Here is a 27,580-nt window from a genome sequence, read left to right as displayed (position 1 = left end):
TGGAAACCGCACAGAAATGAACCGGATGGCATGTTAAACGGGCATGGGGTGGGTGAATGCGAAAGCTATAAAACTCAATGAGGAAAAAAAAAAAGAAAAATTACGTTGGCGGCGTGCAGGAGGATTTGCGTCTTCCGCTCAGTGGAGAATCCCTTGCGGTTTGGTCCTGTTGCGTTTGGACTTGAGGTCGAGTGAGTGAACCTCCGACGGTCGGGCAGGCGGAATGTGCGAGGAACTCCGTGATTATGTTTGATGAGTACCTATGAGAAGTGTAGCAGGGGCTCATTGCCTTTGTTCTTGTTTTTTTTTGTTTTTTGAAAGAAAAAATAAAACCGCTGAGGTGATGGCCACCACAGGCAGCACTTGGTAATATGAACATATTCGCGCGCGTACTGGCGTGGGGACTCGCGTGTGTGTGTGTGTGTGTGTGTGTGTGTGCATGTCAGTGGCGCCGCTACTCGCAGTTTTTCACTCAAAGCCACATAACTGTACCGCATCTTAGGAGGGAAGGCGACCCACGGTGGCTCAAATGAGAAAGTCACCGCAATAACGATAATAATGCGGGTAGCGTAACGAATACGGATGGGGAAGGTGTGGGCAGTTTTTGTTGTAATCTGCTGTCTTATTTATCTTACACCTCGACTGCGGGTGGTTTCACGTGATGATGTCGGAGCATGCGTCCAAAACAAATAAACAAACAAGACCTCTTTTCCTTATGGATTTTTCCTCTTCTTACTGCATACTTTTTTTTGTTTCTGAGACGGAAGAAACATGAGTAGCAAAGTGGAAGTGGCCTTGCTAACGGAAAACAAAAAACCTGAACTCAGTTCACAGTGAATGGTGGATTAATTGAAAAAAATACGGAGTGAGCCATTTCGTTTAGCACAATGGAGTTTTCTAGCCGATGAGCGCGGCGGCGCTGCACTTATCGATCTGCAAACATAATGAACCTTTTTTCCCCCTTTGCTGCTGCTGTTGGCACAGTTCCCTAAAACGAACAACACGGCTAAAAAAAAAAAAATTTCCAGCGCACCAACGCGCAACCTTCCAGACAGATTTGGCGGTTGCGGCACTGTGATCGGGTACGCTACGCTCACTGTGCCGCATGTGCAGCATTCCTCGCTCTAATTCAATTTGTTATTTGAAAGTTCAACACAGTTGCGTTTGGGGACGCGAATGCCTTCCGAATACTTACGGCGCCAATCTCGTTTAAGAGGCGCAGTGCCTCCGACCTTCACCAGAAACTTACCACCTTCAACAAGTTTCCTCACGCGCTTTCCCAAGGAGGGATGCAAAAAAAAAAAAAAAGAAATTTAACAAAACAAAACAAAACAACATCCGCTTCTCATGGATAGTGCGTAACCGAAAATCTCGTCAATAAATCTCAGAGTCCCGCAACCGTTTCGAATGGCAGAGCCTTCCGACGTGTGTTGTTAAGTGGCTGCTACTTGAAATGCCACTTTTATCATCGCCATCGCTATCATTGTTTTGTGCTATTATTATTAATAATGTTGTTGTTTGGTAGTCCACAAGTCTCAGAAGCCCGTTTTGACTGAATCAAAATGCGTTGAGCGTGTACGCGCTTGGGTGTGCAAAGCCTGACGGCGCTAACGGTCCAAATTCCTTAAACCTTAACGTAGGCAATGTGTCAAAACAAAACCATTAATGCTGTAACCAACCTTGTAAAAATCAAGATGGAGGAAAGACAAAGGTTTTGATAACAGTTAGGAACTTAAAATATTAGCTCAATTCTCGAAAAGCACACGATGCCGCAGGAAAGAAAAAAAAATAAAATATTTTCCGACCAAATCGCGTACCCCCGCGTATCCACTCACGCATCGGACAATACCTATGTTGCGGTACCAATATGTTCTGAAAAAGGAAACAAAAGGGAAATGAAGAAAGAAAAGACGGCGCTCCCCGCACATGACCGCAGTTGGACGTACTTTCCACTTTATTCGGCACGTGCGGCTGCTATAACATATATTACACTATAACATTAGAAGTTCAGGTAGAATCAGGATGAATTAACAGAATATAAGCTCTGCAACTGACAAGGTAGCTGCACGAGATACTTTATAGCCTGTACGGTATATTCTTTGAGGGCCGCAAAACAAAAGAAAAGTTTTTCTTACTAAAAAAAACAGAAGGAAATGAAAAGACGTCATTCAGTGGGAAGGGGGGAAAAAAAAACAAGTAAAACATAACAGTTAAGTTATAGACACTTGAAACTAATAAATTACTTTTCTCTACGTGAGGTCCGATAATCAAAACAAAGGACTATATACACTGCTGCAACGGAAAATACCCTATGGGGCCGCGGCACTAATCAGCGACAACAAAAGGAATTTAATCCAATTCCAAAGGAATTGAGATGCGTTCGTTCCGCCCCTGGAATGGTTAATTGTCATGCTCTGTTTACTGGTGCGCATCACACTAAAGACAGCGTTGGCATGTCCCGCAACTCTCGCCTCCGCTCCCTGTGCCAACTGTTTTCCTTCTTTTATCTCTTGAGCCACTCGCATTGCTTTCTTTCTAGCCTCTTCCACTTCCACGAGCGAGCGGAACACTTTTCTCGCCCCTTCCAGAGCATCTGAATCGACCATTTCGTCAGTAATGTTCCGTATGGCATGCTCCAACGAGGCGAATGTGACACCAGATGCTGGGGCTAATTTACATGTCTCCGAAATGTCGTCATCGCCTCCATAATGTCTCCCCACATAACGATTCGCGGCGCGCACCAATTTGGCTACGGCTTTTTTGCTTTCCTTAACGGCTTCATATCCGTTGCGGTTCATCTCGGCGCTTTGCGACCTAATCACCAACAAATTCCGTTCCACGCTATACACAGTTTCTCTCAGAATTTCATGATCCAACTTGGCTTCTTCAAAAGCTCTCTCTGCGAGTTTAACGTATACGTTGCTACTCCCGCGGCTTCTTCGACCGTCGTAGAGCACTTTGGAGGAAAATGTGATGTTACCTCTCGCCGTCCAGAGGTAGTAAGTGCATTCCTGTTCAGCCCGCACCGATTGATCCACGAGCTCCTTTACATATCTCTTCGTAAAATTTACGCTGCGTCCTACGCCTAGTAGTTGTTGCAGTAACGTACAACGGGGCGTGGAACCGCTGGTAGCTGCAGGCTCTGCATCTGTGACGGCTGCTGCGGCAGCGGAAGCTCTTGAGCACGACACACATATCGCCGTGATAAACAGCGCAGTGAATGTGTGAAACATCATTTAACGCAGTTTTGTATGTGTGACAATGTACTTTTCTTTGTGAAGCCCAATAGAAGTTCCTAAAATCCTAGTGGATCTGCCTCGGGCTTGATATATATATATATATATATATATGTGTGTGTGTGTGTATTTAGGAAACGATTTTTTTTTAAAAAAAAGGGTGAATAAGGAAAAAAAGGAAAGGTGGGAGATGGAAGAGAGATACAGGAAGCCATCCACATGTGGTATAGTAATGACACTCATACACGCACTCGCACACGTATAAAAATAAATATATCAACAAATCATCAGCATGTGCGAGGATAGTTCAACCAAACGAAAGTACCACGAAAAGGAACGTCTACGGAATTAATAGCGGGGAAACATATGGCTCCGTGCGCGCAAAACGTTGCAGCTTGTTACGTAGCAATTCGCAATGACGAATTGCTTGGCGTCCCAGCGACTCGCACTCCAAGTTTATCGTACCTTTTCTCACCTAATCTGTTGAGCATGAACAATTGTTCTCTCATGAATAGATACGGATACACATTGCATTGTGTTTCAAAGGGTTCTCGCCCACCAATCACTCAGGTTTTGACATAGTTCCATTACGGTATTGTACGATAGTAGTTTTTATTAATATACTCGTTAGTTCGTTTCGTTAAGGAGGCGATCGCATATCAACTTAACCACGGCATCGAAGTGTACTGCGCCTCGAACCTCAAATATTGGTGGGACCCCCACCTTTCCATCAACTTCACCACCAGAAAAGAGCATTTCTTCCAATTGTCTGTGTGCATTTAACTCGTTGTACATGGAGCGTATAAGATAGTGCCCCTTGAACAGGGCGGCTCCTGCATTTGTTGCGAAGGCGTTCAGTGCCTTGAAGCAGTCTTCCTTCTCTGTCCAATGGATGATTTGGGTGCCTGCCGATGAGGTTGGACGTGAAAGCTCATGAACATCCCAATTCAGCAGCACAATTCCCTTTACAGTACCAAACCATGTGGGGCACCAACGATGTGGTCCAAATGCTTCGTTTATATTTACTACATGCCGTCGCCCCATAAACCATATGGTTTCCTCGCTGTTACGCATGAGACTGTTGATCGTTGCAGCACTACACGTGAAAGTGTGGGCGGCCTCAACTAAGCTGGGGTTCGGTTTAAGTGATCCAATAAGAGCGCCGATACCGACACTAGCCGATGATGGAATGGACATGAGAAGCGCGCGCGCACCACCACTGCTAATGGAGGCTCCCTGAATGACGCTTTCAGGCGCAATGTGAAAATGTTCCAACCCTATGAGACGTATTTTGGGTGTTGACGTTGCCAAACAATGAAGCGCAAGTGTTGTTTTCCCACTTGCTCTCGGGCCTAAAATGATTACGGCGCCACCATTACCATTACATATAGCCGTACCTTTCAACCAAACGGAGTGACAAGCAGAGATGACAGAACTGGCGTGAGCCAACTGCAGCACCCGATGCACGTAGTCACCAACAAAATCGGTATCGCCCGATTTCAGTTCTCCAAACACCCCCCAAGTTGACAAGAGATCATTAGAAAAATAATGCGGTGACACCTCACTCGGTGCGAGTGGCACCTTTAGTTGCCGTGCCATCCTCACTGTGTCCATCAAATGGCCAGCTGATAAACCAACGTGTGCAGCCACGCGGCGGGAGATGAAACCGTCCAGAAGCAGTTGAGTCAACCACCGCGAAGGATGTGCGCTTTCCGCTCCACTAATATTTTGCCACTCAGCGGACTCCTCATCGCGTCGCACCGCATCAGTGAAATTATCAACTTCCGCTGTCAGCGCGTATGGGTATCCCAACTGCCCTGGAGGCCCGGAGTGGATGCATACATCACTTGTGTTACTCGTATGCGAGTCGGTGGCGGCATCTGCAGGCTTTAAAAAACCAAAGTACTCGAGTTGGCACCATCGCATGATCTCTTCGTTGTTGGTCCCCAGGCGAATGTTCAGCGCCGGGCCCGAACCCGCTGGGGCCTCATTTGATATGAGCGGAAGTTTTATGTCACACACGTGCGGGGTGGAGAGTCGACTCCGCAGCGTTTTAACTGAAACACGACGCCAGTGGCGAGCCGCAGCTGCGGCTCGTTGCCGTACGGCTGCACCAACCGCCATGAAAATTTCGGAGGGGTGGCGGTGTCCCCCAAGTTTTTCTCCGCTTTTGTTTTATTTTGTTTTTTTTCCTTTCGCTCCTTCTTTTTAGTCAATAAAAGACTCAGAGAGTTCGCAAATTAAGAGGTGTGTAGTGATTGCTGCGCATGTGTTTGAGAAATCGAAGTTAACTGAATATTCGTGGTGAAAAATTGGAAGAAATACAAGTAGGATCTATTCTTCACTTTTTTTTGGGGAGAATGTGGAGACACCTCCACACCGCAAAGAAGTGGGAGGAAAAAAGAAAAAGAAAAAAAATGGACCATTGGTCGAAGAATATGTTTAAAAAAAAAAAGAGAAAGGAGTTTTTGAAACATTTTTTTTCTTCAACACCCCACAAGGAGAAGGGAAAACACAAACAGTCGTTTCTCACCCTTTTTAACGTTTCTGCATTGTTTTTTTGTCCTGTGTTTTGCCCTCAAAATATATTAGCATTGTTAAATTAATTTTTATTAAGGTATGAATGGAAGAAATGACAACTTTGTTATCATCTTCAGTTTCTTGCACATACATACATATAATCATGAGGTGCTTGAGACAAGGAAATTAAAATTAGAAAGGAACGATTATTTGGAGCAAAGCGTTGGATCCTAAAGCGGTATGTTTTTGCCTTTTTTTTTCTTTTTTCCCCCTCTTTCTTTGAGAGCTTCCGTCACTTCCCTCCCTTTTTTTAATTATTATGCCCCCTTACATTTAGTAATTAGGTGGTGGTGGTGGTGTGTGAGGGATTGGGGAAAGAATAGGTTATGAAAATCGAAATAAAAAGACAAAAATAAGTGAGAAAACAAAGACAAAATGATTAAAAATGGGGGGGGAGTGAAATAGAAGTCAAAGTTTGGTGATTTAAAGGAAAGGGAGGGGAAATTATTGAAACAAAACACCTTCTTCCACTATATCTCATTTTTGTTTATTTATGATATTTCTTTTGATTTTTTTTCTGATTCCGCCTGTTACACCGTCTTTTCTTACGTTGCCTCTTAAACTCTACATGTCACAAATGCAAGCTGCCGCCTGGTTTCATTCACTGTGGTGTGTGTGTGTGTTGTGTGTGTGTGTGTGTGTGTGTGTGTGTGTGTGTGTGTGTGTGCATTTGTGTTTTACAAAAACAAAAAATAAGAAAAAGGTTACTGCGCAGTATCTCATCCTATTCAGTTGAAATATACACGACATACCTTTTACCCATCTCTCCTTCCCCTTTATTTTTGCCTCTGTTAAATTTCCTTCTCGGACTTCCCTTTTTCCTCTCTTTTCCATGCAAACACATGCACACACACACACACGCACACACATCACAGCGGGTGTTTTATTTGCGTTGTTATTATTACCAATTTCCCCTCTTTCATCACACGTACTCACGTAACGCGCTTTCCTCCCTCAAAAAAAATTTTTTTATATATTTTCTTTCGTGGAAAAATGTTGTCAATAAAATATTTCTTCCATTTCCGGCTTCTTCTCCCATCATGCCAATACTGCAATGATAGCAAAGTGAAAAAAAAAAAGTGAGGGGAATGAGGTGTGGCGGGGTGGTAGAGAAGCAAGATAAACGACTAAAATAAAGAGAGTATGTAAAAAAAAAAGAAAGAAGGATTACAGTATTTAAAAAAAACAAAAAAGAAATCGGAGAAGGCGATATGTTATTATTGAATACATGTCTAATATATATATATATATATATAGGTGGAAACATTTATGTGAGGGGCAGTATACCCAATAAAAGAGGCAATGGGAAACAAAAAAAACAAGACAAAAAAAGAGATTCCGGAAAAAGGCTCAGTATATTAACTCAGCGTTCCTGAGTAAATAAATATATGCCCTTTTCAATTCACACAATGAAACTTAACGCGTCCTCCCTCATTCCCTCGAGCTGCTACTTAAATTGTTCGTAATAGAACTTAGACAGGCTTCACAACCTGCTCTCTTCTATCTGATCAGTCGTGGGAATGAAAAAATTAAGAAATATGGAAGCCAAAACACTACGACTACCCAAAGGAGCTCACTTCGCTAAGTGATACATCATTCGTTCCTTCAACTGGCGTTCATTCTTATCTTTCTCATCACCAGTGCTGCATTCCCAAAACATATACAAGAGGACAGCCAACAAAAGGATGAAAATAGACACGAGGCTGAAATACCAAGGCGTCACCACGGGATCGATACTCCACCTGGGGACAAAAACAAGTATCAGGGCGGCTAACGGCCATGCAATTTGCTTTATGATAGAACACATAGTCACACTATACTGATTGAGGTATGCTGATCCAACGTAACTGAGGAGAACACCTGAAGTGTACATGACAAATGGGGGTAAATTGTTATCACACGTAGCGACGCACCTCTCACCAGCAATGAGGTTGTTCCAAGCATCGCCAATGCTGTTGCTCTCGCCCCACGGTTTTACCCCATCGAGTGGAAGAAATGCTAAAGTTCCAGCAAAGCGGAACAATAACATTATGGTTAGCATGACAATTTTCACGCTTGTTCCCCTTCCCTGTCGTAAACGCTTAAGCGCAGTACGCGCGACGTCCTCAGGTTCCTGTGCCGCCGGAATATTGCCCATCTCGACGGCAAGTTGGTGGTTTCCGTTACCAACCCCGAGGGCCAACACGTTTTGGGCACTCAACAAGGTAGATTGGGAGCCCATTGAAGGTACCGCAGTTCCCCCTCGAGCGCGAATCTTGTACAATTCGTCGAATTTTGGGTCGTATGTAAATTTTAACATATAAACTGCCTGCATCGCGTTCACCAACGAACTCAACGCTACTGCAACCAAGTAGATGCTTGCCCACCAAGAGTTCTTTCCAATCTTGTTGAATCCATGCTTCAGGTCAAAAATTGAGGCCACAAGGATTCCAGCGATAACGAACGCAAGTGAAATGAGAAGCCATGGGCTACCGTATGACCTTTTGTCTTTAAGGAACATCTTCGTAAAGAGGGTTGCGAATAACGGGGCTGCGGGTTTTACCAGCGCGGCGAGCGCATTCGGTGTCTTAATAACGGAGTATACACCGACTCCGCTCTGTATCGCATCTATGCATCCAATGCGGAAGAGCATGACGAGGGACTGGCAGCAAAACGCAAATCGAAGCGACGGAGTTGTGAAAAAGATAAAGAGCAACATTACAGTCACCATGAACGCAGCCAATAGTATCGATGGAAGTACCAACGTTGTTAGTGTTCCCGGCGTTTTACCATTTGGAAATTTCGAATGCCAGTATTTGATGCTAATAATTTCAATGAAGTGCCCAACTATAACAACAGTAATAATAACGAAGATGCATAACATTTCAAGCCATGAAGTATTGCGAAAGCGTTCATGTAACCTCCTGACAGACTCAGACAGGGACGCTGGTGCATTTCTCGACTGTGGTTGCGCCGGACTTAGAACTTGCGGGGGTGGCGGCTGGTCGGTCGGCGAAGGTCCTTTCAAAGGATTGGCTTGTGTGCTTCCATTCACTGCTTCCTTCAGCTCCTCCCTCGGGAACCACGACGGTTGCAGAAGTGTCACACCGTCGTTGTTTTGAGTGTTCTCAGCTTTCTCCGACGAAATTGGGGATAGCTTAACGCCCTCTGTAATGTAGGCATTCGAACATTCAGCGCCGCCGTTGGTGCTCATTTCCCTCACGTAAGAATAAACAGTTCCTCTGAGGCAACCCTTTCCTTGCTATGTAACCCACGATGCAGCCCTGCTGGGAATCCGCTTGTCTAATCGAAATTGGTACGGAAATCCATATCGTGATAGAAGCGGGGGAAATAAGAAAAAAAAACAAGAAAAGAAAAAGAAAAGAGGTGAGGTGAGAAAGGTCACACAACAAGTTGCCCCATTGATTCAGAAAGTCACAAGTTCCGCAAAGCGCTAGAACATGCACAAAAGGGGGAGGGAAGGACGGAAACTGATGTGACAGAATTCGCGATCACACAATTCGTCCGCGAATTTAAGTGTTTCTCCATCAAACCCCTTTAAAAAACGATAGAAACTCCACTCCCTCTACACATGCATGTCCTTTTGTCAGGGTAAATTGCAACGTTGCAGCCCCACGACTCTCACGCGTAAATAGCGCTATCGGCACATCTCAAATAATGGCGGTAAGGGATAACAGAGAAAAAAAAAAGAGAAACGGTAAGTTGTAATGATCGCCTGAAGCCGAGTCGTGACGGCGCAGTGCATTGCGCGGAAACAATACTTCCTTTCTTCTACCTCAACCACTTCGGGGGAATGTGGAAGGTTTCACAACCGAAAGCAAGGTTTGGCTACACGAATAACAACAATAAAATAGGTTACTAGCCGAATTAAACCGTCCAACAGCCCCCTAACCTTTCTCGCTCCACGTCAAATACTTCCCCAACTTCCACAACCTGTCAAAGTTGGAATTTTCCAATTTCCTCCTCCGCTACTTTTGCTCTCCTGCCCCCCCCACCGACTATCGGACTTCCAAAGCACAATCGCTTAAGTCGACAGATTATAATCCAAAATTACAGGTAAGGGGCCCTATCCATGCGGCATGATGTCCATTTGTTTGAGGAGTTGCACGATTTCGTGCGCTGATGCCTTCGCCTCCTCTTCAGACCCAACCCCCGCTAAAAATTCATAGCGCAATTTGGAAACAAGAAGTCGCTCCAACGATACACCGCCGTAATTTTCTATAACGGTCTTCTCTGCAGAGGCGAAGAGGCCAGTAGCATATAAATAATCACGCATATCTGCGTACAACGATGCCATTGCTAACAGCGTCCACCCAGCCTTGGGATTCTGCTTTTGGTCAGGATAAAGCTCTCGATTCAACTTTAAGCCCCGTTCAAGCGCCTCGCCTGCGCGCTTACGAGCGACTTCCACTGTCATGGGTGCACGACGTTGCACATCCGCGTAAATAAGATCGGACGATGATGCCACAGTTGCTATGGGTGAAATAGTAAATAGCTGCTTGGGAAGGAATACCGGTGCATCGCGACGGGTTTTAGCGGCGGGTCTGGGCGCACCAAGAAGGAAGTTACCAAAACTCAGCATGCAAGTAGTGTACGCATCCACTTCAAAGCGCCGTTTGTCAAGCAACTCCGCCGACATGATGCCGTCGGCATCCAACGGTGTATTGCATGGAGAGGAATAAAACTTAGCCGCCGCTTCGAACATCTCAACGACTTCCATATCTACTTCCCCAGTGTTAATGGTCCAATCAAACACTCGCGCCGCCATTTCAGCCTGAACCAGCATGAACAGACCCAATTCGTGCTCCTGTTTGCGAGCAACAAGACCGTCTACAATCGGTTTCTTCCTTTGGTGAAACTCATACACCGTTTTAGCGGCTTGATTAACGAGTTCTTGAGCATGCGTCAGATTACCTGTGAGGGGGATTGTAAGGGTCCCTTTCAGTAACAGCAACTTTGGTTTATTCCAGCGAATCTCGGGCATCTCACCCATTTGCCTCTCGGTTATTTTCTCACTCAGCGCCAGCAGTTCGTCCAAGCGATCCATCACAGTTTGTAAGCTAATCATTGCGTCACCAGATTCTCCACCAACTACCGCCATGGTCCAGGAAGAGGGATTTCGATCTGCCTTGGAGTCACTAACATTTGCCTGCTTTACGTGAAATGGTCGCTGGTGAAGGGCGCAAAAAGACCGAATAAAGTGCGCTAGTATAACACAAGTTGTGTCCAGATGCTTCACATCTGATTTATCCCAACTATCGTTAAAGTATAAAAGTCGTCCGGCATGCTTTACAATAAATCGGTGCACATCAATCCGCGTCGCGAACTCCGACCGCGGTAGATGCTCCAAACCGTTGAGGAGCTCAAATTTTGTTGCGTACAGCGGCCGGACAACGTCCGCCACAGCGGCACTCCTCACACCGCTTACATTTTCCATGATCTCTTCACCACGGGACAATAACATCATCGCCTTCTCACGTTTTTTTTTCCACTCCGCCACTGCAGCAGGTGCTGTCAGTGCAGCAGGGGAAAACAAACGAGGCGCCGACCATCTGCTACAAGGTTTCCCTTCGGGAGGTTGGAGCAGCTCCACTGCATCGCGAAGTTCAGGGATACCGTGCGGATGGAGGTGAGATCGGGGTTGAAACCTGGAAAAATAGAAGGCCAGATCGGTAGCGTGCACAAAGTTGTTGGGGACACAGGTATCACCCACTTCAACGAGGCACCGACTTGTCCGGCGGAACATCTGATTGTGGGGTATAAACGAAGAAAAAAGAAGAAACCACAGGGGAGAAATACAACAAAGAATGAGCAGCGCAGCAAATTTGCGGAACAAGTGGGTTGGCGACACAACTGTGGTAACGCAGGCGCGAATGCACAAGAACCGCGTGTCGTGTAAAGACGTGTTTACGTGTGCGAAAGGAACCTTTTCCTCACATTGCAACATGCAAGTCATTAGTCAAAAGTTTCCCTTTAAGAGACAAACATGCGCATGTACGGGGTCGTGAGGCCTACTGCGTAAACCGGAGTTGCACTTTTTCTTCTGTGTCGTCCTTGGCAAATGCCGCTTCGTCCGCGTAACCGCGTTTGTGGCTGCTACCAATGGAGGCGACCTGGCCCTTGCGAATAAGCTCAACACGTTCCCAGAACAATTGCTCATCACGCGAAAGCTCCCACAACTGCGCGCGGCAAACGGCTTCATTGCTCACGGAGCCGCCTCCAGCCTCTTCTATTTGAACGAGGGCGGGAGTGAACAGTGGGTGAACGGATCCAATTGGTATCGTCGCTGGGTTGCTATCCTCAACCTTCAACGTGGATGCGAGGGGAGGTTGCTCTCGGTTACTCAATTCCGTCCGGGTCCCCTTAACTCTGTCGTCTTTAACTCGGGTTGGTGTCGCTTCTGCTGCGTCCCCCTTTTGTTCGAATTCTTTCAGTAGCGCAGCCGCCTCCTCCTTCTTTCCGTGTTGAACGAGCTGCATCCATGGGGTAGCAGCTTCATGCTTCAACGCTTCGAATGCCAACGGACGGAGAGTGTTCGCATCCTCTTCATACCAGTGCTTCAGGTCGGCCGATGCCCGCATTCGCGTGTTATGGGAAAGACTTCGATGCAGTGCTGCTTCCTTCGCTGACCGTATTTTCCGCGTGGCATCCCACAAAGCGGTTTTTATGCTCTCCGCTAACTTGTCCAAATCCAGTGACCCTGTAGCCCCTGTGGTGGTTGCGGATCCTTGTGTTCCCGTCTCCGCATCGCCACTAACATCATTTCCGCCCGAAACAGTGGGTCGACCACCCTTACGATAAAAAGACTCCCACACGGCCTTGTCAGTTAGTTGGACAGCAAGAACAGTGCCGTAGCCACTACAAACAACTTCCACACCCCTGCAATTACCGATGAACTTCCTACTTGCAATCTCGCGGTAGGAGCTCTCCAAAAGTAGCCGATGCTTCAGAGCACCTATTAAGTTGTTCGTATAGCGAAACGACATGGTGCAAATCGAGAGGAAGAAAAGTGAACAGGGTGGGACGAGTGGCTTTTCCTTGTTCCTAGACCGTGTGCAGTTGCCACTTTGAGCAACCACAAAGTATCGTGAACGAAACAAACATAGGGGTAAAAGGGAAAATAGAGCCTCAATTCGAGTCTGAAATGATAAGATCTTAATATCTGATGTGTGGAGTCATAGTCGCCAAGACGCATGCACCACCTTACAGTTTTACACGTGTAGCCGCTCAGTGACTACTTTTAGACAAACAATACAGCTTTCCCTCCCGTTGAACAACTTTGCCGCCCTAAAACCTTGCTATGTGGGGGGACTCAAATCGGTATTCGATGTGAAGAGCGGAAAGGTCACAAATGGCAGTGAGCGGGATGCCGAGGGCTAAACCACCTGAAACTCAACAAGGAGACCGAAATGGTCAGACGGGTACAAATACTCCGGAACGTCCTTGTCAATGTCCACCTGTTTTGTGATCCCCATCTCACGGACAGAGGTCGTCCCAATAATCTCAGTTTGAATAGGTTGTAAGTTTCGAGAGGAAAACAATACTCGGTCCGCGCGTCCATAGAATTCTTTCTCAATAATCTGTGCGGCGTAAGGATTTCGGTCGCCATCAATGGTGTGGCCTGATTTGCTGCTCACACCTTCATCGGGGTGAAGAAGTAACCAAGCGTCTTTAAAGCCCATTTCCGGGGGAAAGGTGAAGTAATTCTTCGCGCAGTCATTAAAATCACCCATAACAATTAATCCTGCTTGTTTACCGTTAATAGGGGGTCGCGTGCGTAGTCGTTTCGTTAAATTGTCGAGTTGAGTTGTGCGGTTACTGATGTTGTTCTGGTTATAAGGAGCAAGAAGGTGCATCGAACCCACCGTCACCGGAACACCTTCAGACACAACCACTGTGACTTCCGGCATCACACTCGTATGTCCTGAAAAAGCGGGAACATTTGCGTGGTGTGTAGACGTTACGCAGAGTGACCGTCTAACGAGTAACATGACTCCCCAAGGTTGAATGGCGTGACTATGCTCACAGCAAGTCATGGCATACTTCTCCCGTACCCACGGTTGTTGCGACAGATACTTGCACCATGCTGGCTCTACTTCCTGCATACCAATAACATCAGCGTCAAGCCCCTCTAATGTTTGGGCGAGTGCCACGTACCTTGTTGAGGTGCACCAATCAATTCCATCACGCCCTAACGGCGTCCGCTCGCCACTGTGACGACTAAACTGCACATTCCAGGTTACCACCCGAAGCGTTGAAATCTCCTTGGATGCTGGGTTTGCAGAGGAGCCAGCCAGCTCATGGCACGGTGTCTCTAACCAGCCATCCTCGTTTCCCCCGCCACTGGGGGTTGTTATACCGTCCTTCAGATGAAATACAAAGAGAGAATTCTTGGAGGAGACGCCACCACTGTCAAGCACTCGAGAAGCCGCCGTCGACATTCCCGAAGCGACACGGTGCCTCACGCCAAGAGCGACGGCTCGCACCCCCAGATTGACACTTTTGTACGTCCACCCAGGAGGGGGCCCGCGGGAACCTGGGGTCCGCACAAAGTAGTGAGTCGGATAGTGGTTAAAGGCTGGGTGCTCTATTCTGCCGTCATCATTACCACTGTTGTCGCTTGTCACAACAACCTGTAGCACACGACGCACCTTGTGAAGAGCTTCCACGACGTTCTTCGTGTCCACGATATCCTGGGCAACGCCACCGGGAAGTGTGTGACCTTTTGTGAATACGGGAATAATTTGATCGATCATTTCTGCCTTGGGGGCGCTCAAAAGCAGTGTCTCAATCCCTGTCAGCGCAAATGTCCAATCGACGGAGGCAGCAAGACCCGGTTCAGTGCTCCCGACATCAGCGACGGCGGTGGTTTCTCCGCCCTGCGCAGCCAGATGTTTCAGATGACCAATAAAGCGCTCAATGGGAATTTTAGGTTGCTTCTCCGGGACGGCGTCATTGTCGTTGGGTGTCCACCGAAAATTCTTGATGCCTCCATCGCATATCATGGAGTGGGTTTGTAGAAGAATCTCGAGGTAATCCGCGGACTGCTGACAAAAACGAGTCGGTGTTGATGTCCTCCGAGTAGCGCGGGTTAGTACACGCTCAAGGTTAAGGGGGCACATCCGCAAACATCGCTCTTCAGATGTTTTCCCGAATAAGTAGAGTTTGTTAGCCTCCTCTGCAGTGTAGGCTTCCATCAAATCCTTGAAGTTCACGCCCAGACCGGGAAGATCTGTTGCGCTAATACCATTCGCCATCAAGTACAGGAGTACAATGTCTGTGCGTACAGAAGCCAACCTCTTCTGAAGTTCATTCCCTCCAGAACCGATTGATGTTTCGCCTTTCAGTAGATGATCCATCGCAAACCACTCCAGTGCCTCACTCAAGGAAAGGGATTTCATCTCTCCTTGCTGAAGTGTTACGGTAGTGATGTTGTGAAAGGGTGTTGCGCCGAGGGCGGATAGAAACGCATCATTACCTCCAATGAGGCAAAATGTATCGTTGAATGTTACTTCAGGTGGCCCTGCCGAGGCAGAAGCAGCCGCAGCCGCTCCGGTAACTGTAGGGGTCGGTACCGCTCCATCCGGAAGTGCACGGGTCGCGAGGTCAAGCATCCACGCAGAGAGTTTTGCCTCCACCGGCCCCGGTGCTGCCGGTCCACTTACAATAAACTCCTTTGGTGGTGTCCGCAGATCCGGACCCACACAACGAAGTTTGTCTTCAAGCGAATAAACCATGGGCGACGCTGCACTGCGGTAGAACTTTCCCTCAAATTTCTTTCCCGGATATAACCGCATGTGACGCACTTTCCATAACGGCTCACTTCCGTCAATGAAAATTGCGAGTGACTTCTTCGGTTGAATACGACGCAAAATTACATTTGTGATTTGTTTGTGAATAATTTTCACCGTTTCCGCATCGCGCTCCTGGCCAATAAGGTCGCGTGTCAAACGTCCTGCCGCGCCGGAGAGAGATCCGACGTCGACGGCGACATGATCAAACCCCCATCCGCTCCGATTCAATACGTTGTTAAATTCATCTGATATCTTGGACGACGTGCGGTAGTCCGCTAGCAGGTGCAAGCGACTGCGGCGCAACATATGCGGGTTTTTTTTTTTGCGTATACTACATGTCATAGTGGAAAACACACAAGTGGAGAGAAGCATTCATACGCATATATATATGTATGTATTTGCACGTGTGGGCACAGGAAGCAGAGAAACTGTGTGTTAGCTTTTTCCCGACGGTTGCTTCCAGCATTTATTTATGCTGGCTGGCAATTGGTGATGGCTATACCAGGGGCCGTTCCAAAGAAACAGCTTCGTACGACAGTCAGAAAAGGTAAAACCAAGTAAATGTGCCACTACCGCAACACTGCCAAAGGACCCCGAGTGACACAACAAATTACTTCCCTGCTCCCCCATAATCCTTTCCAAGGATCGTGATTTCTCATCAAGTTCTTTACACTTTTTTTTTTTTCAGAAGACATCAGGGAGCAACATTAGTGCAAACTAGCCCTCCCTTTCCACAAGGTTAACGGATTTCAAACGCGGCGCAGTTGAACAAACATCAACCGACGGCAACATATGTGCTAACAAAAGGAAGAAGGTGAAGCTACAAACTGCAAATGGGTACACAGAAACAACCTCATCAGCTCCCTTTCAGACCCCATTTGTTCATATTTTCCCCCATATCCCTCTTTTTGCTCATATCACTGGTTGTAAGTCGGTTATTTCGACATCTTTGTGGGTTATAAGAGTGCTTTCCTCAAAAAAAAAACCTTTGTAACCTCATTTCTCTTCTTTTAAGTTTGTGAGTGTTATTATTGTTATTTTTCCACGTGCTCCTCCTCTCTTTGACCACACATCGCGTTGTTATTACTGATCCTATTTGCAGTGTTCAACTATTTCCGTTCATTTACTCACCCTACACTCTTCCATCCATAGGTACCCGCTCCGTTTCACGGGGAAAGACACGGAAGGAAAATGATACAAAAAAAAAAGCAGACAAACAGACGCTACCACGCAGCAAACATACAAACCGGTTAGTAATCTACAGTCTGTGAGGACATTGCTTCTCTCATTTGATTCACAAAAACATCTTCTTGCACACGACTCGCCTGTCCCCCTTCGCCCAATTTCCCCCATTTCACGCCTTGTTAAGGCTAAATACCCCCATACACGCGTTGTAGATTACACCTTTTACAAGAAAGTAATCCCTCGATTGGATACCGTTACTTATTATTACCATTATTATTATTATTATCATCATCGTTCTTACCCGCTCCCCGCAACCACGGACACATGTATGTGCGTCTGAACGCACTCATTCCTTTTTTTAAGAAAAAAACTCTTCCACCTGTATTTTGTTATTCCACACACCTTGACCACGGTACGTAAAAACGGGTATTGCATTTGCCTCCTCCATGAAATTTAGTGCGAGTGCAAACGGCCAAGGTGATCCACCTATTTCACGACGCTCTGCACAACACATCAATACCTTTGGTAGTTGTACGTGCCTTTCGTCTCAATGTTTACAACATTACCAGACGTGCGTGCGGTCACCTCTACGGTTGTAATTCCCCGAGTTGGGTTCAACAAACACACCTTCAACTCACCGCTCAACACTTCGCCACCCTTCAGTGGAAGGGGTTCATGAAGAGCAACACTCGTTTCCGTCCACGGATTGGTGCCACCTGGACGGACGCCCAACACAAAATTAGCACCGGGATCGTGAGGGTTGGTGAAACGGGCGTCTATGTAAAATGTGAGAAAGTTAACCGTCGTGTCTTTGGTTGCTCGCACGCTGAAGGGCACCACAAAATCGTTCAAACTCGATTTATCATCCAAATTGTTAATCGATGCGATATTGACTGTGTGGGCAAGACACGTAGTGGTAACGATACTAGAGGTGGGGACACGACACATCTCCACCTCCCGTTGCACAAGTGCTTTCATCGGTTCCATCTTGAAACCATATACGTTACCCCAGAATTCCACGGTATCCATGTGAAAACAATAATCACTGACGCCGACAACGTGAATGGATGAACTGTCAGGACACATAACACCGTTGCTCGCGAGTAAATTATTACGGGCATAAAGAGCCTCTTCTAGCAGTGGGTCATTGATCAAGAATGGTCCCATCCATTCACAGATGATGACGTCAAACTGCCGCACGGGAAAGTTTTGAACAACGTCCACAAGAGCACCCCGGAAGAAACTAATATTGTTTAACCCATTTTTCTTCGCCACCACTTGCGCGGCGTCTACAATTGCGGAACGGTCCACTGCAACAACAGCGGAGGCGAGGCTTCGCGCTGCAATCATGGAAACCAACCCCATTCCGCACCCCAAATGCAATACAGATTTGCCTTTGATACTCCTCAGTACAGACTCGTATGCTCGCAGTCGGACACGATCGTGAATACAGGATAGATTCCCTGATATTCGTGCAGTGCAATCCCCATAAAGACTTTTAGAGGTGGCATGCCTCTCACTTTCTGTTGCAAGGAGGGATTCATTGGCGATAATGCGCTCCGATAAATTATTCCCGCTCTGTTCGTTGTCAGTTCTGTGACTGACATTGCCGTTTCCTCCCCCTGTTTTTCCGCCTCCACCGTTATTTGATGGTCGCGATGCCGAGTTTTTCTTTGGTGACATCTCAATTTTTACACCTTTTAATCCTGCTCTCGTTCCGAATATCTCGTCCGTCCTAATCGACCGCACGTAAACTTCGTAATCGTCCTCCCCCCCTTTTTTCGAGAAGTATCAAGGTTAAAAAAAAACTGTTGCATACGTTTTACAGATAAAAACAAAGAGTGTGACGCATCTCACAAAAACAACGTTATTCGCAACAAACAAAATATAATTAACCGCCAAAAATTTTACCACCCTCAAAAAGAACCTGCCATTGCTGAGCACATGCAGTTGTGGTGCGATAACTTATATGTCGTCACAGTAGTTATTAAAAAAGGTGAACACAACTGTGGCTGATTGATTACAAAAAAAAAAAAAAAGAGATGCAAGTATGATACAGATTTCAAATAGTTTACCTGCGAAAGCAGGTATGTGAAATAGATACTAATGAAAAACCATAACACACACAAAAAAAAACTATTACAAATCTCTTAGCACAGCTGCTACGAGAGATTTCCATTTCGCTGTACCCTTTCTCCACCTACACCGCTCAGGTAACCGAGGGGCGAAGGAAGTCGAGAACCAATGTGTGTGCGCAACAAATCCCCAATGCCTTTATTCACTTCCGCTTCGATGCAAAAAATTTAAGGAAAAAGTAACGTATTCATCGTCAAAACACACTTAAGTGAAGGAGACACGCACGCACAAATTAGCACAACAAACCGCCAGGAAGAAGTAAGAAAAAAAATGTGCAGAGACGTCATCCACCTCACCCGGTTCAGGCAACCCTCCTCCCCATCAAACACAACATTGATTCGTCACTTCCGCCGCTCGATAAAAAAATCCCGAACACGGCGGAAGCAGTCGCCAAAGTTTTGGGCAACATGGATGGATGGTTGCATCCATGAAGGAATACGACGACGTATGTCTCTCCGTTCAACGTAACGTGCATCCAGTAGGATGACAGCGGCGTAGTCAGAGGCGTGACGGATGCAACGCCCAATACTTTGATTGACGGAGCGCATGCACAAATCTGTCAATAAACCCCACTCCATTGCAGAGGATGGTGATGCCGAAAATTCTCCATCAGGTACAACCGTAACATGGTCAGTGCTATCGGTGGTAATGCTCCCCGTAGCAATGTTAGCAGAGGATGGTAATAAAGTTCTCACCCGCGTGTCCGCCACATGTCGAAGGTGCAGTTGCAGATCCACCTCGCTGATATTGGCGTAGGGAAGACCCACAACAACAACAGCCCGTCCAAGATCATCATTGAAATTAATGCCTTCCGATAACTTACCCCCAATTACGGCGAATAGAAGTGCGCCAGATGAGCGTTCTGAGCGAATCCATGAGGCGTACTCTTCAAGCATCGAATCAACAGTTGTGGAGGCCGCGGCTTGACACCCACTGCTGTAACCGGGAGTAGAACTTGCATTCCTAGCGGACCCGGGTTCCCGAAATATTCGCTTCACTGCGTTGATCGTATCGTACATACCGGAACTGCGAATGATATTAACAAAAAGTTCCTCTATCTCGTATGAAGTAAAGAAAACTATCATTCCCGCGGGGATTACTCGGCAAAAGTTGAGAAGCGCTGTACCAACACCTTCAAAAATCTTTGGCCATGACTGCCGTCGAGCATGCTGAAATTCCAAACGCTGTCCACCCGGCCCGGTTGCCAACGTAAACACTGCTATGGACGATGGTGGAACTACATGTCCTTCTTCTGTGAAACGAATTTTCTTAGCTTGTTCGCCAGCCCCTTCTTCCATGGTTCCACACGGCAGAGAACTAATGTTTTTTAGCACCGATAACTCCTTAGGTGGTGCAGATTGCTTCAGTAGAAGGTCACAAGTTAGAGCAAGAGGTTTCATCGTCCCACCCGCCAACACGGCGGCGTGGGCCTGCTGAAGCACAGGGAACATCGTGTGTGTTCCCAATTCCAGTTGTAGCAACTCTAACGTAACCCTGCACATTTCCCTGCTGCCGTTTTCAGCGGGCAAACGTCTTAGTATCACGCGTGTGTACTCGTCAGATAGTCCATACCACCGTAGAAACGTTTCAAAACGATACAGCGTGGCTGCTATCGATCGGCGATCCTCAGCCAATGAATGCAAAAGCGCCTCAATTGGGTCAGCATATTCATTTGTGGTATCCGAACAAATATTCTCATCGCTATATGATGACGTTGGGCGCCACTTCGTTGTCTTCCCTGAGGGTTGGCTAATCTGCGCCTCCACTTGCGCGACCATTTGCGCCAGGAGACCGTGCAACTTTGGTAGTAATCGACTCTCATCCAAGAAACTAAGAAAGAGGTGGACATTCACAGTATCAACTTCAGCATCAAATGTGAAGTCAATAAAGGTGCTTACCGTTGCAGTTGGGGTGGATTTCTTCCCTGCTTCCTGTAAGTGTTGCGCAAGTTTGTCAACAAATGCCACCATTTCACGAAGACGTTGTTTGTTCCTAGTTAGTAGTCTCTTTTCGTACCGCAGGCGGTATCCGTCTAGCAGCCGACGTATCACTTGTAACTCCGGCAATGTTACCTCTGCTGTCGTCACATTACGACAGTAATCCACAAGGTTATGTGCCTCATCGACAACAATCACGTCACCGCTGAAATCAGGAGGTAGTATCGGGACTCGTCTCCCATTTTGGATTTCCCACCGTTGCTTGGAGGGCACCGTAGGGTAACTACTATGTGTACTTGTTGAACCTGCTCTGCATGTGGAACTTAGTCCTTGCGATACAACTTGTGCTTGAGGTGTTAAATCAGTAGGGTGCTCGTTCGTTGCAGTTCCCGCAAGCAGTGCATTGCGCATCTCTGATGAAACGAGATAACTATACGGGATAAACACAACGTCCGCCCCACGAAGAACCTCACGTGTAACGAGAAACGGACAAGCACCGACTCGCTGACCCAGTTCCCGCATCTGCGATAGGTCGCGAGGTTCAATATTCACGTAATCGCGGAGAATTTTAAGCTTCTCCTTCTGACAGTAGCCACAACCCCTTCTGCTAACGGTGCTCGAACCCAAACTATCTTCAATGTCAGGTAGAGAGGAATCTGCGCAGCCCCTCTGCTGTTTCTGTTTCCGCGCTGTCTTGCCCTCCTTCGAGTATTCGTACGCCATAGCCTCCAAGCATAGTTCATTGAGTCGTTCATTGCTCCCACCGGCAGCGGCTTTCAGAGACGCATTAAGACACAGTTGCTGTCTCCCGGCCACATGTACATAACGGAGTTTCCGCGGTTCCACAAACGGAGATTTATGTGCATCCTCAAAGACCTTTGAAGCGAGGCCATCTTTTTCAACAGAGTTGCATGAACGCCGTCGGACAAGATTCTGACAAAAGACGGTCCGGCGCAACTCGTCTGTGACTTGTTGCAACTGTGTGTGAGTGCGACTAGAGAAATACACCTTTGGTTTCCTCAGAGGCTGTACTTCAACATCTTCATCGGATTTATCTCCCTCGCCCCCCAGATGAGACACTGAGGATGAGCGTGATGAAGATGAAGATGACAGACAATCTGCTAAAGCGCCACAACGACTTAGTTCTTGCGCCTCCTCGCGAACATCCTGGTCCACCAGGAACGGATCTCTTGAGCTGCTTGTGCCACCAAAGTTAAACGTCTCCTTCCTTCTCTTTTCCCGTTCTCGTTTACGCCGCTTCCTTTGATGCTTACGATGCTCTTCGAAAGAAGGGCAACCATCTCCACAATCCGCACACACTTCCCCGGTAGAGCGCGATTCCCCAGTCACTTCGTGGCTTTCTGCAATCCCATGCTCTACTGAAGTAACGACGGGTTCGAACATATGTGAAAGTACACCATTGAGCAGAATTTGTGTTTTCCCTGTTCCTGTAGGTGATTCGAGCACAACAACATCACCCGCTGAGAGACCCTCCCGGATTGCTTCCATGGCGTGGAGTTGCAACGGATATGGCTCGAACGGAAACGGGACGGTGAAGCGACCAGCCGCATACATAATGTAGCAGGATATTAAAGAGAGTGTGTACAACTCGTCGCTCCACTATTTTCTTTTCCTGAAAAAAATCGTATATCCGTATTACTCCCGCCTCAGCCCCCTTTCAGCTGGGTTTAGTACGGTATTATAATAAGAGTGGGCAGATATGTTGGAGGGGCTTAGCGACATTTGAACAAGTGATATGTCAATAGAATATCAAAGCAAAGCAAAGGAAGGGAGTGAAAGTGTGAGATTACATAGGAACTACATATTTACTTAGAAAAGTTCTTTTTGTTACTTGTACCGACTTATTTGCATCGTTCAAAAACTATACAACCATTCGATTTACTTTTTCTTTTTGCATTTCACAACTTGTTATTAACATTTATTCTCGCGGGGAGGGGGCACCAATTGCGACATAGTTAGGGGTTAGTTCCCCAAAGTATGAAAAAAAATTGACACTAAAAACTAGGAGTAAAGATAGTGGCGGTGACATACTGAAAAAAAAATTTGAAGATCCCTACCTCAGCCATCGCAAAAAAAAAAAAGACAAATACGACGAAAAAGTACCACGTAAAAGAAAGACAGCAATATGATTTTCATCGATCGATCCGTTGGGTACGCTCCTTTGACGTGACGTCGTGTAATCAAGTACGCACAGTTGCATCGATCAACCGCAGCTGTCGTAACGCATTCACCCATTTCCTCTACTATGTCAGTACACAACTTGTCAGATCGATCAAACTCAACACTTTCTTCACATACAAATAAAGTTGATCACACCTTTACTGTAGTTAACAAAACAGCAAATCCCAGTAAACTTCATTTGATCTTATTGTTGCATTTTTTTTTTTTGAGGAAAGAGTGAAAAAATTTACTTTTTCCTTAAATATTTATCTATATAAATGGAAGAGAAGGAAAGTAACATTACAAGATAACGTCGAGGCGGAGGGTAGTGAATCAAAAGAGGGTGGGTGTGTAATAAACAAACACATACATACAGTTGAGTGCTAGTGAAATGGGTTACAGTGAGGTGTAAGAGAGCGGAACAGTAAGGAGTTTAACCGTAGTCATTATAAATTATTTAACTCTGTGACCGCATAAGAGTACACGCGCACATCAGTACTCTTAACGTTGCCGCGTACAAACATTTTTATGCTTTATATTCAACCTTAAACCGGCACATCTTTTTCTTTCTTTATTCCATTTGTTTATTACGCGTTTGTTTATATAATCTTTATTTTCCCCTTAAAACAAAACAGCGTTGATTTCTTGCAGCAACGGTATGTCGAAACCAAAATCAGTAAATTATTGAAAGAAAGAAAGAAGGTTCGGGATTTCTGTAGGAAGTGGAAAATAAATGTGTGGAATACTTTTCTTTTTCTTCATTTTTTTTGTTTTTATTCTGTCGGTAAGTTCTGATTCCTTTTTTTAAAAAAAAAACTTATTTGTTAGAATATATCACTTTTATCTGTTATTAATGTTGATATTTTTTTCAGCTCCTTCTCTTCTTCTTGGAGAAAAAGCTGCCAGATATTTTGTCCGGTTTCTTTTATATCACAAAACAAACAGAACTAATAAATGAGAACAAATATATATATATATATATATATATGAAAAGTGAAAAGAAAAAGCAATCTACTTACAATTTTTTTCCCCTCCTCCATTTTTCATCCGCTCCCCTTTGGAAGTCTCAGCTGCGTAAAATCCTCTTTTATTTCAATGCTGATCCGCTGTCGTAAACACCACGATCGATACCACACGTTCACAAACACACACACACAATACTTAACCCCCCTTTTTTTTTGAACGTACAAACCGAGTAAATGCGCAAGCACCACCCTCAACTGAATGTCCCATAACACAAGCATACTCACACAGTATTCAAACTTAGAAAAAGAAAAAAGAAAAAACAAACTCTCATAGCACACGGCGTCACGATGGGAGGCGACATACTTCGGTTCCTGATGTATCACGTTTCCTTTTTAATGCTTCGCACCGGAGTAAGAGTCGGGGTAGTGATCTTTTTGCTTTTCTTCTCTTTCTTAACGGGACGCGGGCTGGGTTCCACACATGCTGTTGGATTTGCTGCCGCTGCCGTTGCCGTTGCCGCTGCCGCCACTACCTCACCGCCGGGCCCCCCTTCAGCATCTACCGCCTCTGCTCTTCGCTTCAGAGGCATACGCGCCCTCTCTGCCCGTTTCGCAAAGGTTCGCTCCGCATCCGATAGAGGAATAACGCTTTTGGGAGCAGACAAATACGTATCGCCAAATGTTTCCCTGGTTCGCTGCATGGACCTTCCAAATTTACTGAAAAACTCTACATTTTTCACAACAGATTCGTTGATGCCTCGTGGAGTAACATCAGCCTCCTTAACCTCCGGCACGGCAAGTATAACCTCCTGAACAGGGCCTATTGGCTCATTGTTATCGCCCAACAACCAATAACCTCCAGTTATTGGGGTTCCTCCCTCCGCAATGCGCCACGTTTTCCCTATCGATGCATTACCCTCAGTTGCGGAACTTCTGCTTCCAGATCTCCTATCGGAAGTGTCACCGCTGTGAAGCGAAACACGTTGTCTTGACATTGAGAAGTGAAGAGCTTCCGGGCTCACGTTTGGGGCATCACAGTTGACGAACTTTAGAAGCTTCATCTTTCACCTCAGGGAACAGAATACTACAATAGATGATGTGGCAGCGAGGGCGTGAAAACAAAAAAGGAGGGACGACGAGAAGCAGGAGAAGTGGAAATAATGTTTGGTTTTAAAAGATGATGGAAATCCTTCATGCACGGGTTTCAACCCCCATTGAGCCATTAAATTACACGCAGTAGCGTCAATTGCACTTGTGTGACCACTTGCTAATGGTACGAAATGTAAGAGAGAGAGAAAAAGAGTGTCCACATTCCGTTCCTCTCACTTCTTTTGCTTTGTTTTGAATAATTCATGTTTTTTTGTCCATCTGTTTCGTATTTGAAATATTTTTATGGCATATATATGTATATATTTCGCGTTAGCCCTTCCTTTCTCGTTGCTGCTGACCCCTTCCCTGGGCGTACGAGAGGCGAGTGGAAAGTATTACAAGGGAGCCTGAATAAATGACGCAAAGTTGGCATTAAAGTAAGACTAAATATGTAAACGCAAACATAGATATGACCCGACAAAACCACGATAGATACATTTGCGCTTGCGGGAAAGAACCGTGAAAGTAACCGAACAAAAAAAAAAAGGGAGATAAACGTAAGGAAGCGAACTCCAAAAAGAAACTAATCAAACAACAACAGGAATAAATCCGAGAAAAATATGACCTCACACGATTTCTTCCTTTTCCAACAGAAGCAAGTTTCAACCCCGGCTTCATCATTTCTGTTATTTTCTTCCCATTTATTTTTTTTTACCTATTATTTGTCTTAGTTCACCTGAAAATTACAGAAACCACAATTGGTTGGAATGTGATAAGTAATGTAATATGAAACTTTCTTTCCCCTCTGTTTCCTCTTTTTTTTTTTTTTAATTACTTCCACCTCCCACTTCGAAGTCACTGGATGGAATAGCCGTTTTTTTTTCAGGAGGCATACAAAACCACAACTGAAACATACATACTCGTGAACACATACGTATATATAATATGATGAGGGGGGTAAAAGAGGGAGTGAACGAACAATAAAGCAAAAAAAGATAACGCAACTAGCATAAAAATGCTAACAATGACATATATATATATATATGGAAACAAAAAAAAAAAAGAAGTCAAGCGCAAGCCAGGGGTTCGAACTAAGGCAAAATCCAGTATTCATGCGTGGAAAGCACACATACCCACGTGCAAACGCCCACTTTTTCTTTCCAACTTAATCATATTAACTTCTCTTCTCTCATTTTTTGCCCTTCTTCACCCGTTTCCGTTGCGGAGCCGTCCCTTAAACAAAACATTAAGCAGTTTCACTGAAGTAAAGGTAGCATCGTGTGCTGTAGTGATTATCATAACCAAAAATCGTATCAGCGGGATGAAGGGGTACAACGCTCTTCAGCATCGCGCATGAATGAAACTAGTGAAATGCAAACAACGACAAACAAGAGACGGTTCACTCCAAGAACCGCCTTCTCCGAGGCGCTGTTCACTCTAGCAAAACACTCCGTTGTATCGCTAACTTTGGTTTTACAACTACCCACTGTTTCTTTGGCAGTCACATAACTAACCGCCGCTCCTCCATTTGGTTCTTGCGGCACGATTAATGCAGTCGTTAGTATGCACTTACCAAACCATGTAACTGCGTTACACACTATTTTATGCGCCCTTCCTCCAACCTCACAGCCGTGCAGCGCTTTACCGAAGGACCTCTTTTGGACAGCAAACTCCGCAATGCGAAGTAGTGGTCCCACTAGAAATAGCAAATAACAAAAATACCGTACACCATCCTTAAAAAGACTGCAACAGTTGATGGAGGGACTGCAGTGTTCTGTCTTATTCCGTCCCACTGGGGCAGCGGAAACAAAGTAAAGAAATACCATAAAACACATAAGTTGTCCAGCAGAGCCCATCTGTTTAATGATACACGACGTGTGACTCCACAACTTAACTGATAATGCCCAACAATTCTGTTCCTCCCCATCACTAATGGGTGTCGCCAAACCCAATAACTGTCCCGCACACAACAGCTTTCCAATCAAATTATATAATCTTGAATTGGAAACCGCGTTCACGGAATTTTGCTGCGGTTCCACCGTATGTTTTACATATTGGCAGCGATGAACAACTTCTTGCGCATTACTGTTGTCAAAGCTTTCATGTAATATTCCCCGTGCTTGCAGAACACTAGCTCCAGTAATTTCACGATGCGCCGGTGGGCGCTGTACTGAAGGCTCACCTTCATTGCCAGGACTCGCAACAATATTGTAATTATTGGAAGGTGTACTATCATTTCTTACGACCTGAGGCCCGGAAGGGATTCTACATTTACTTTTCAAAAAAGAGGGAGTGTTATAAACATTTACGGAATCTTTACTGCTAACGGCATTTTCTTCATGGTTTAATAAAGAATCATCGGCATCTTTCTTTGTACTCGGATCCTCATTTTTGTCACCACTGGAAACACGAGGTGTAAAATCATCGGCCTCAACGACGTCCCAATCGTCCAAAGGATCCATACAAAAACAGTGGCA

General features: G+C 45.8%; 11 protein-coding genes across 11 annotated transcripts; all 11 read right to left on the bottom strand.

The window, feature by feature from the left end:
• Positions 1-2,309: 2,309 nt before the first annotated feature.
• Positions 2,310-3,236, bottom strand: TbgDal_X4500 (T. brucei spp.-specific protein; the record flags this gene model as incomplete). The annotated part of the gene is made up of 1 exon (XM_011779327.1): positions 2,310-3,236. The coding sequence occupies one exon, from the start codon at positions 3,234-3,236 to the stop codon at positions 2,310-2,312; it is 927 nt and encodes a 308-aa protein (XP_011777629.1).
• Positions 3,237-3,863: 627 nt separating this feature from the next.
• On the bottom strand, positions 3,864-5,360 carry TbgDal_X4490 (hypothetical protein, conserved; the record flags this gene model as incomplete). Its single annotated transcript, XM_011779326.1, has 1 exon — positions 3,864-5,360. One exon carries the CDS (start codon positions 5,358-5,360, stop codon positions 3,864-3,866), a length of 1,497 nt encoding a protein of 498 aa, XP_011777628.1.
• A 1,378-nt stretch (positions 5,361-6,738) lies between these two features.
• TbgDal_X4480 (hypothetical protein, unlikely) lies at positions 6,739-7,083 on the bottom strand (the record flags this gene model as incomplete). The annotated part of the gene is made up of 1 exon (XM_011779325.1): positions 6,739-7,083. One exon carries the CDS (start codon positions 7,081-7,083, stop codon positions 6,739-6,741), a length of 345 nt encoding a protein of 114 aa, XP_011777627.1.
• A 306-nt stretch (positions 7,084-7,389) lies between these two features.
• On the bottom strand, positions 7,390-9,009 carry TbgDal_X4470 (hypothetical protein, conserved; the record flags this gene model as incomplete). The annotated part of the gene is made up of 1 exon (XM_011779324.1): positions 7,390-9,009. The coding sequence occupies one exon, from the start codon at positions 9,007-9,009 to the stop codon at positions 7,390-7,392; it is 1,620 nt and encodes a 539-aa protein (XP_011777626.1).
• Positions 9,010-9,882: 873 nt separating this feature from the next.
• TbgDal_X4460 (hypothetical protein, conserved) lies at positions 9,883-11,772 on the bottom strand (the record flags this gene model as incomplete). The annotated part of the gene is made up of 1 exon (XM_011779323.1): positions 9,883-11,772. One exon carries the CDS (start codon positions 11,770-11,772, stop codon positions 9,883-9,885), a length of 1,890 nt encoding a protein of 629 aa, XP_011777625.1.
• Positions 11,773-11,827: 55 nt separating this feature from the next.
• On the bottom strand, positions 11,828-12,802 carry TbgDal_X4450 (hypothetical protein, conserved; the record flags this gene model as incomplete). The annotated part of the gene is made up of 1 exon (XM_011779322.1): positions 11,828-12,802. One exon carries the CDS (start codon positions 12,800-12,802, stop codon positions 11,828-11,830), a length of 975 nt encoding a protein of 324 aa, XP_011777624.1.
• Positions 12,803-13,192: 390 nt separating this feature from the next.
• On the bottom strand, positions 13,193-15,982 carry TbgDal_X4440 (RNA editing 3' exouridylylase MP99; the record flags this gene model as incomplete). The annotated part of the gene is made up of 1 exon (XM_011779321.1): positions 13,193-15,982. The coding sequence occupies one exon, from the start codon at positions 15,980-15,982 to the stop codon at positions 13,193-13,195; it is 2,790 nt and encodes a 929-aa protein (XP_011777623.1).
• Positions 15,983-17,308: 1,326 nt separating this feature from the next.
• On the bottom strand, positions 17,309-18,478 carry TbgDal_X4430 (arginine N-methyltransferase, putative; the record flags this gene model as incomplete). The annotated part of the gene is made up of 1 exon (XM_011779320.1): positions 17,309-18,478. One exon carries the CDS (start codon positions 18,476-18,478, stop codon positions 17,309-17,311), a length of 1,170 nt encoding a protein of 389 aa, XP_011777622.1.
• Positions 18,479-19,272: 794 nt separating this feature from the next.
• On the bottom strand, positions 19,273-22,443 carry TbgDal_X4420 (DNA repair helicase, putative; the record flags this gene model as incomplete). The annotated part of the gene is made up of 1 exon (XM_011779319.1): positions 19,273-22,443. The coding sequence occupies one exon, from the start codon at positions 22,441-22,443 to the stop codon at positions 19,273-19,275; it is 3,171 nt and encodes a 1,056-aa protein (XP_011777621.1).
• Positions 22,444-24,394: 1,951 nt separating this feature from the next.
• Positions 24,395-25,075, bottom strand: TbgDal_X4410 (hypothetical protein, conserved; the record flags this gene model as incomplete). Its single annotated transcript, XM_011779318.1, has 1 exon — positions 24,395-25,075. One exon carries the CDS (start codon positions 25,073-25,075, stop codon positions 24,395-24,397), a length of 681 nt encoding a protein of 226 aa, XP_011777620.1.
• A 1,341-nt stretch (positions 25,076-26,416) lies between these two features.
• TbgDal_X4400 (hypothetical protein, conserved) lies at positions 26,417-27,565 on the bottom strand (the record flags this gene model as incomplete). The annotated part of the gene is made up of 1 exon (XM_011779317.1): positions 26,417-27,565. The coding sequence occupies one exon, from the start codon at positions 27,563-27,565 to the stop codon at positions 26,417-26,419; it is 1,149 nt and encodes a 382-aa protein (XP_011777619.1).
• Positions 27,566-27,580: the final 15 nt, after the last annotated feature.

The sequence above is a fragment of the Trypanosoma brucei genome, chromosome 10 (assembly GCF_000210295.1).
Source record: "Trypanosoma brucei gambiense DAL972 chromosome 10, complete sequence".
In the NCBI taxonomy this organism is placed as follows: domain Eukaryota; phylum Euglenozoa; class Kinetoplastea; order Trypanosomatida; family Trypanosomatidae; genus Trypanosoma; species Trypanosoma brucei.
The sequence above is the reverse complement of the archived record's forward strand: the minus strand, read 5'-3'. Positions and strand labels throughout refer to the sequence as shown.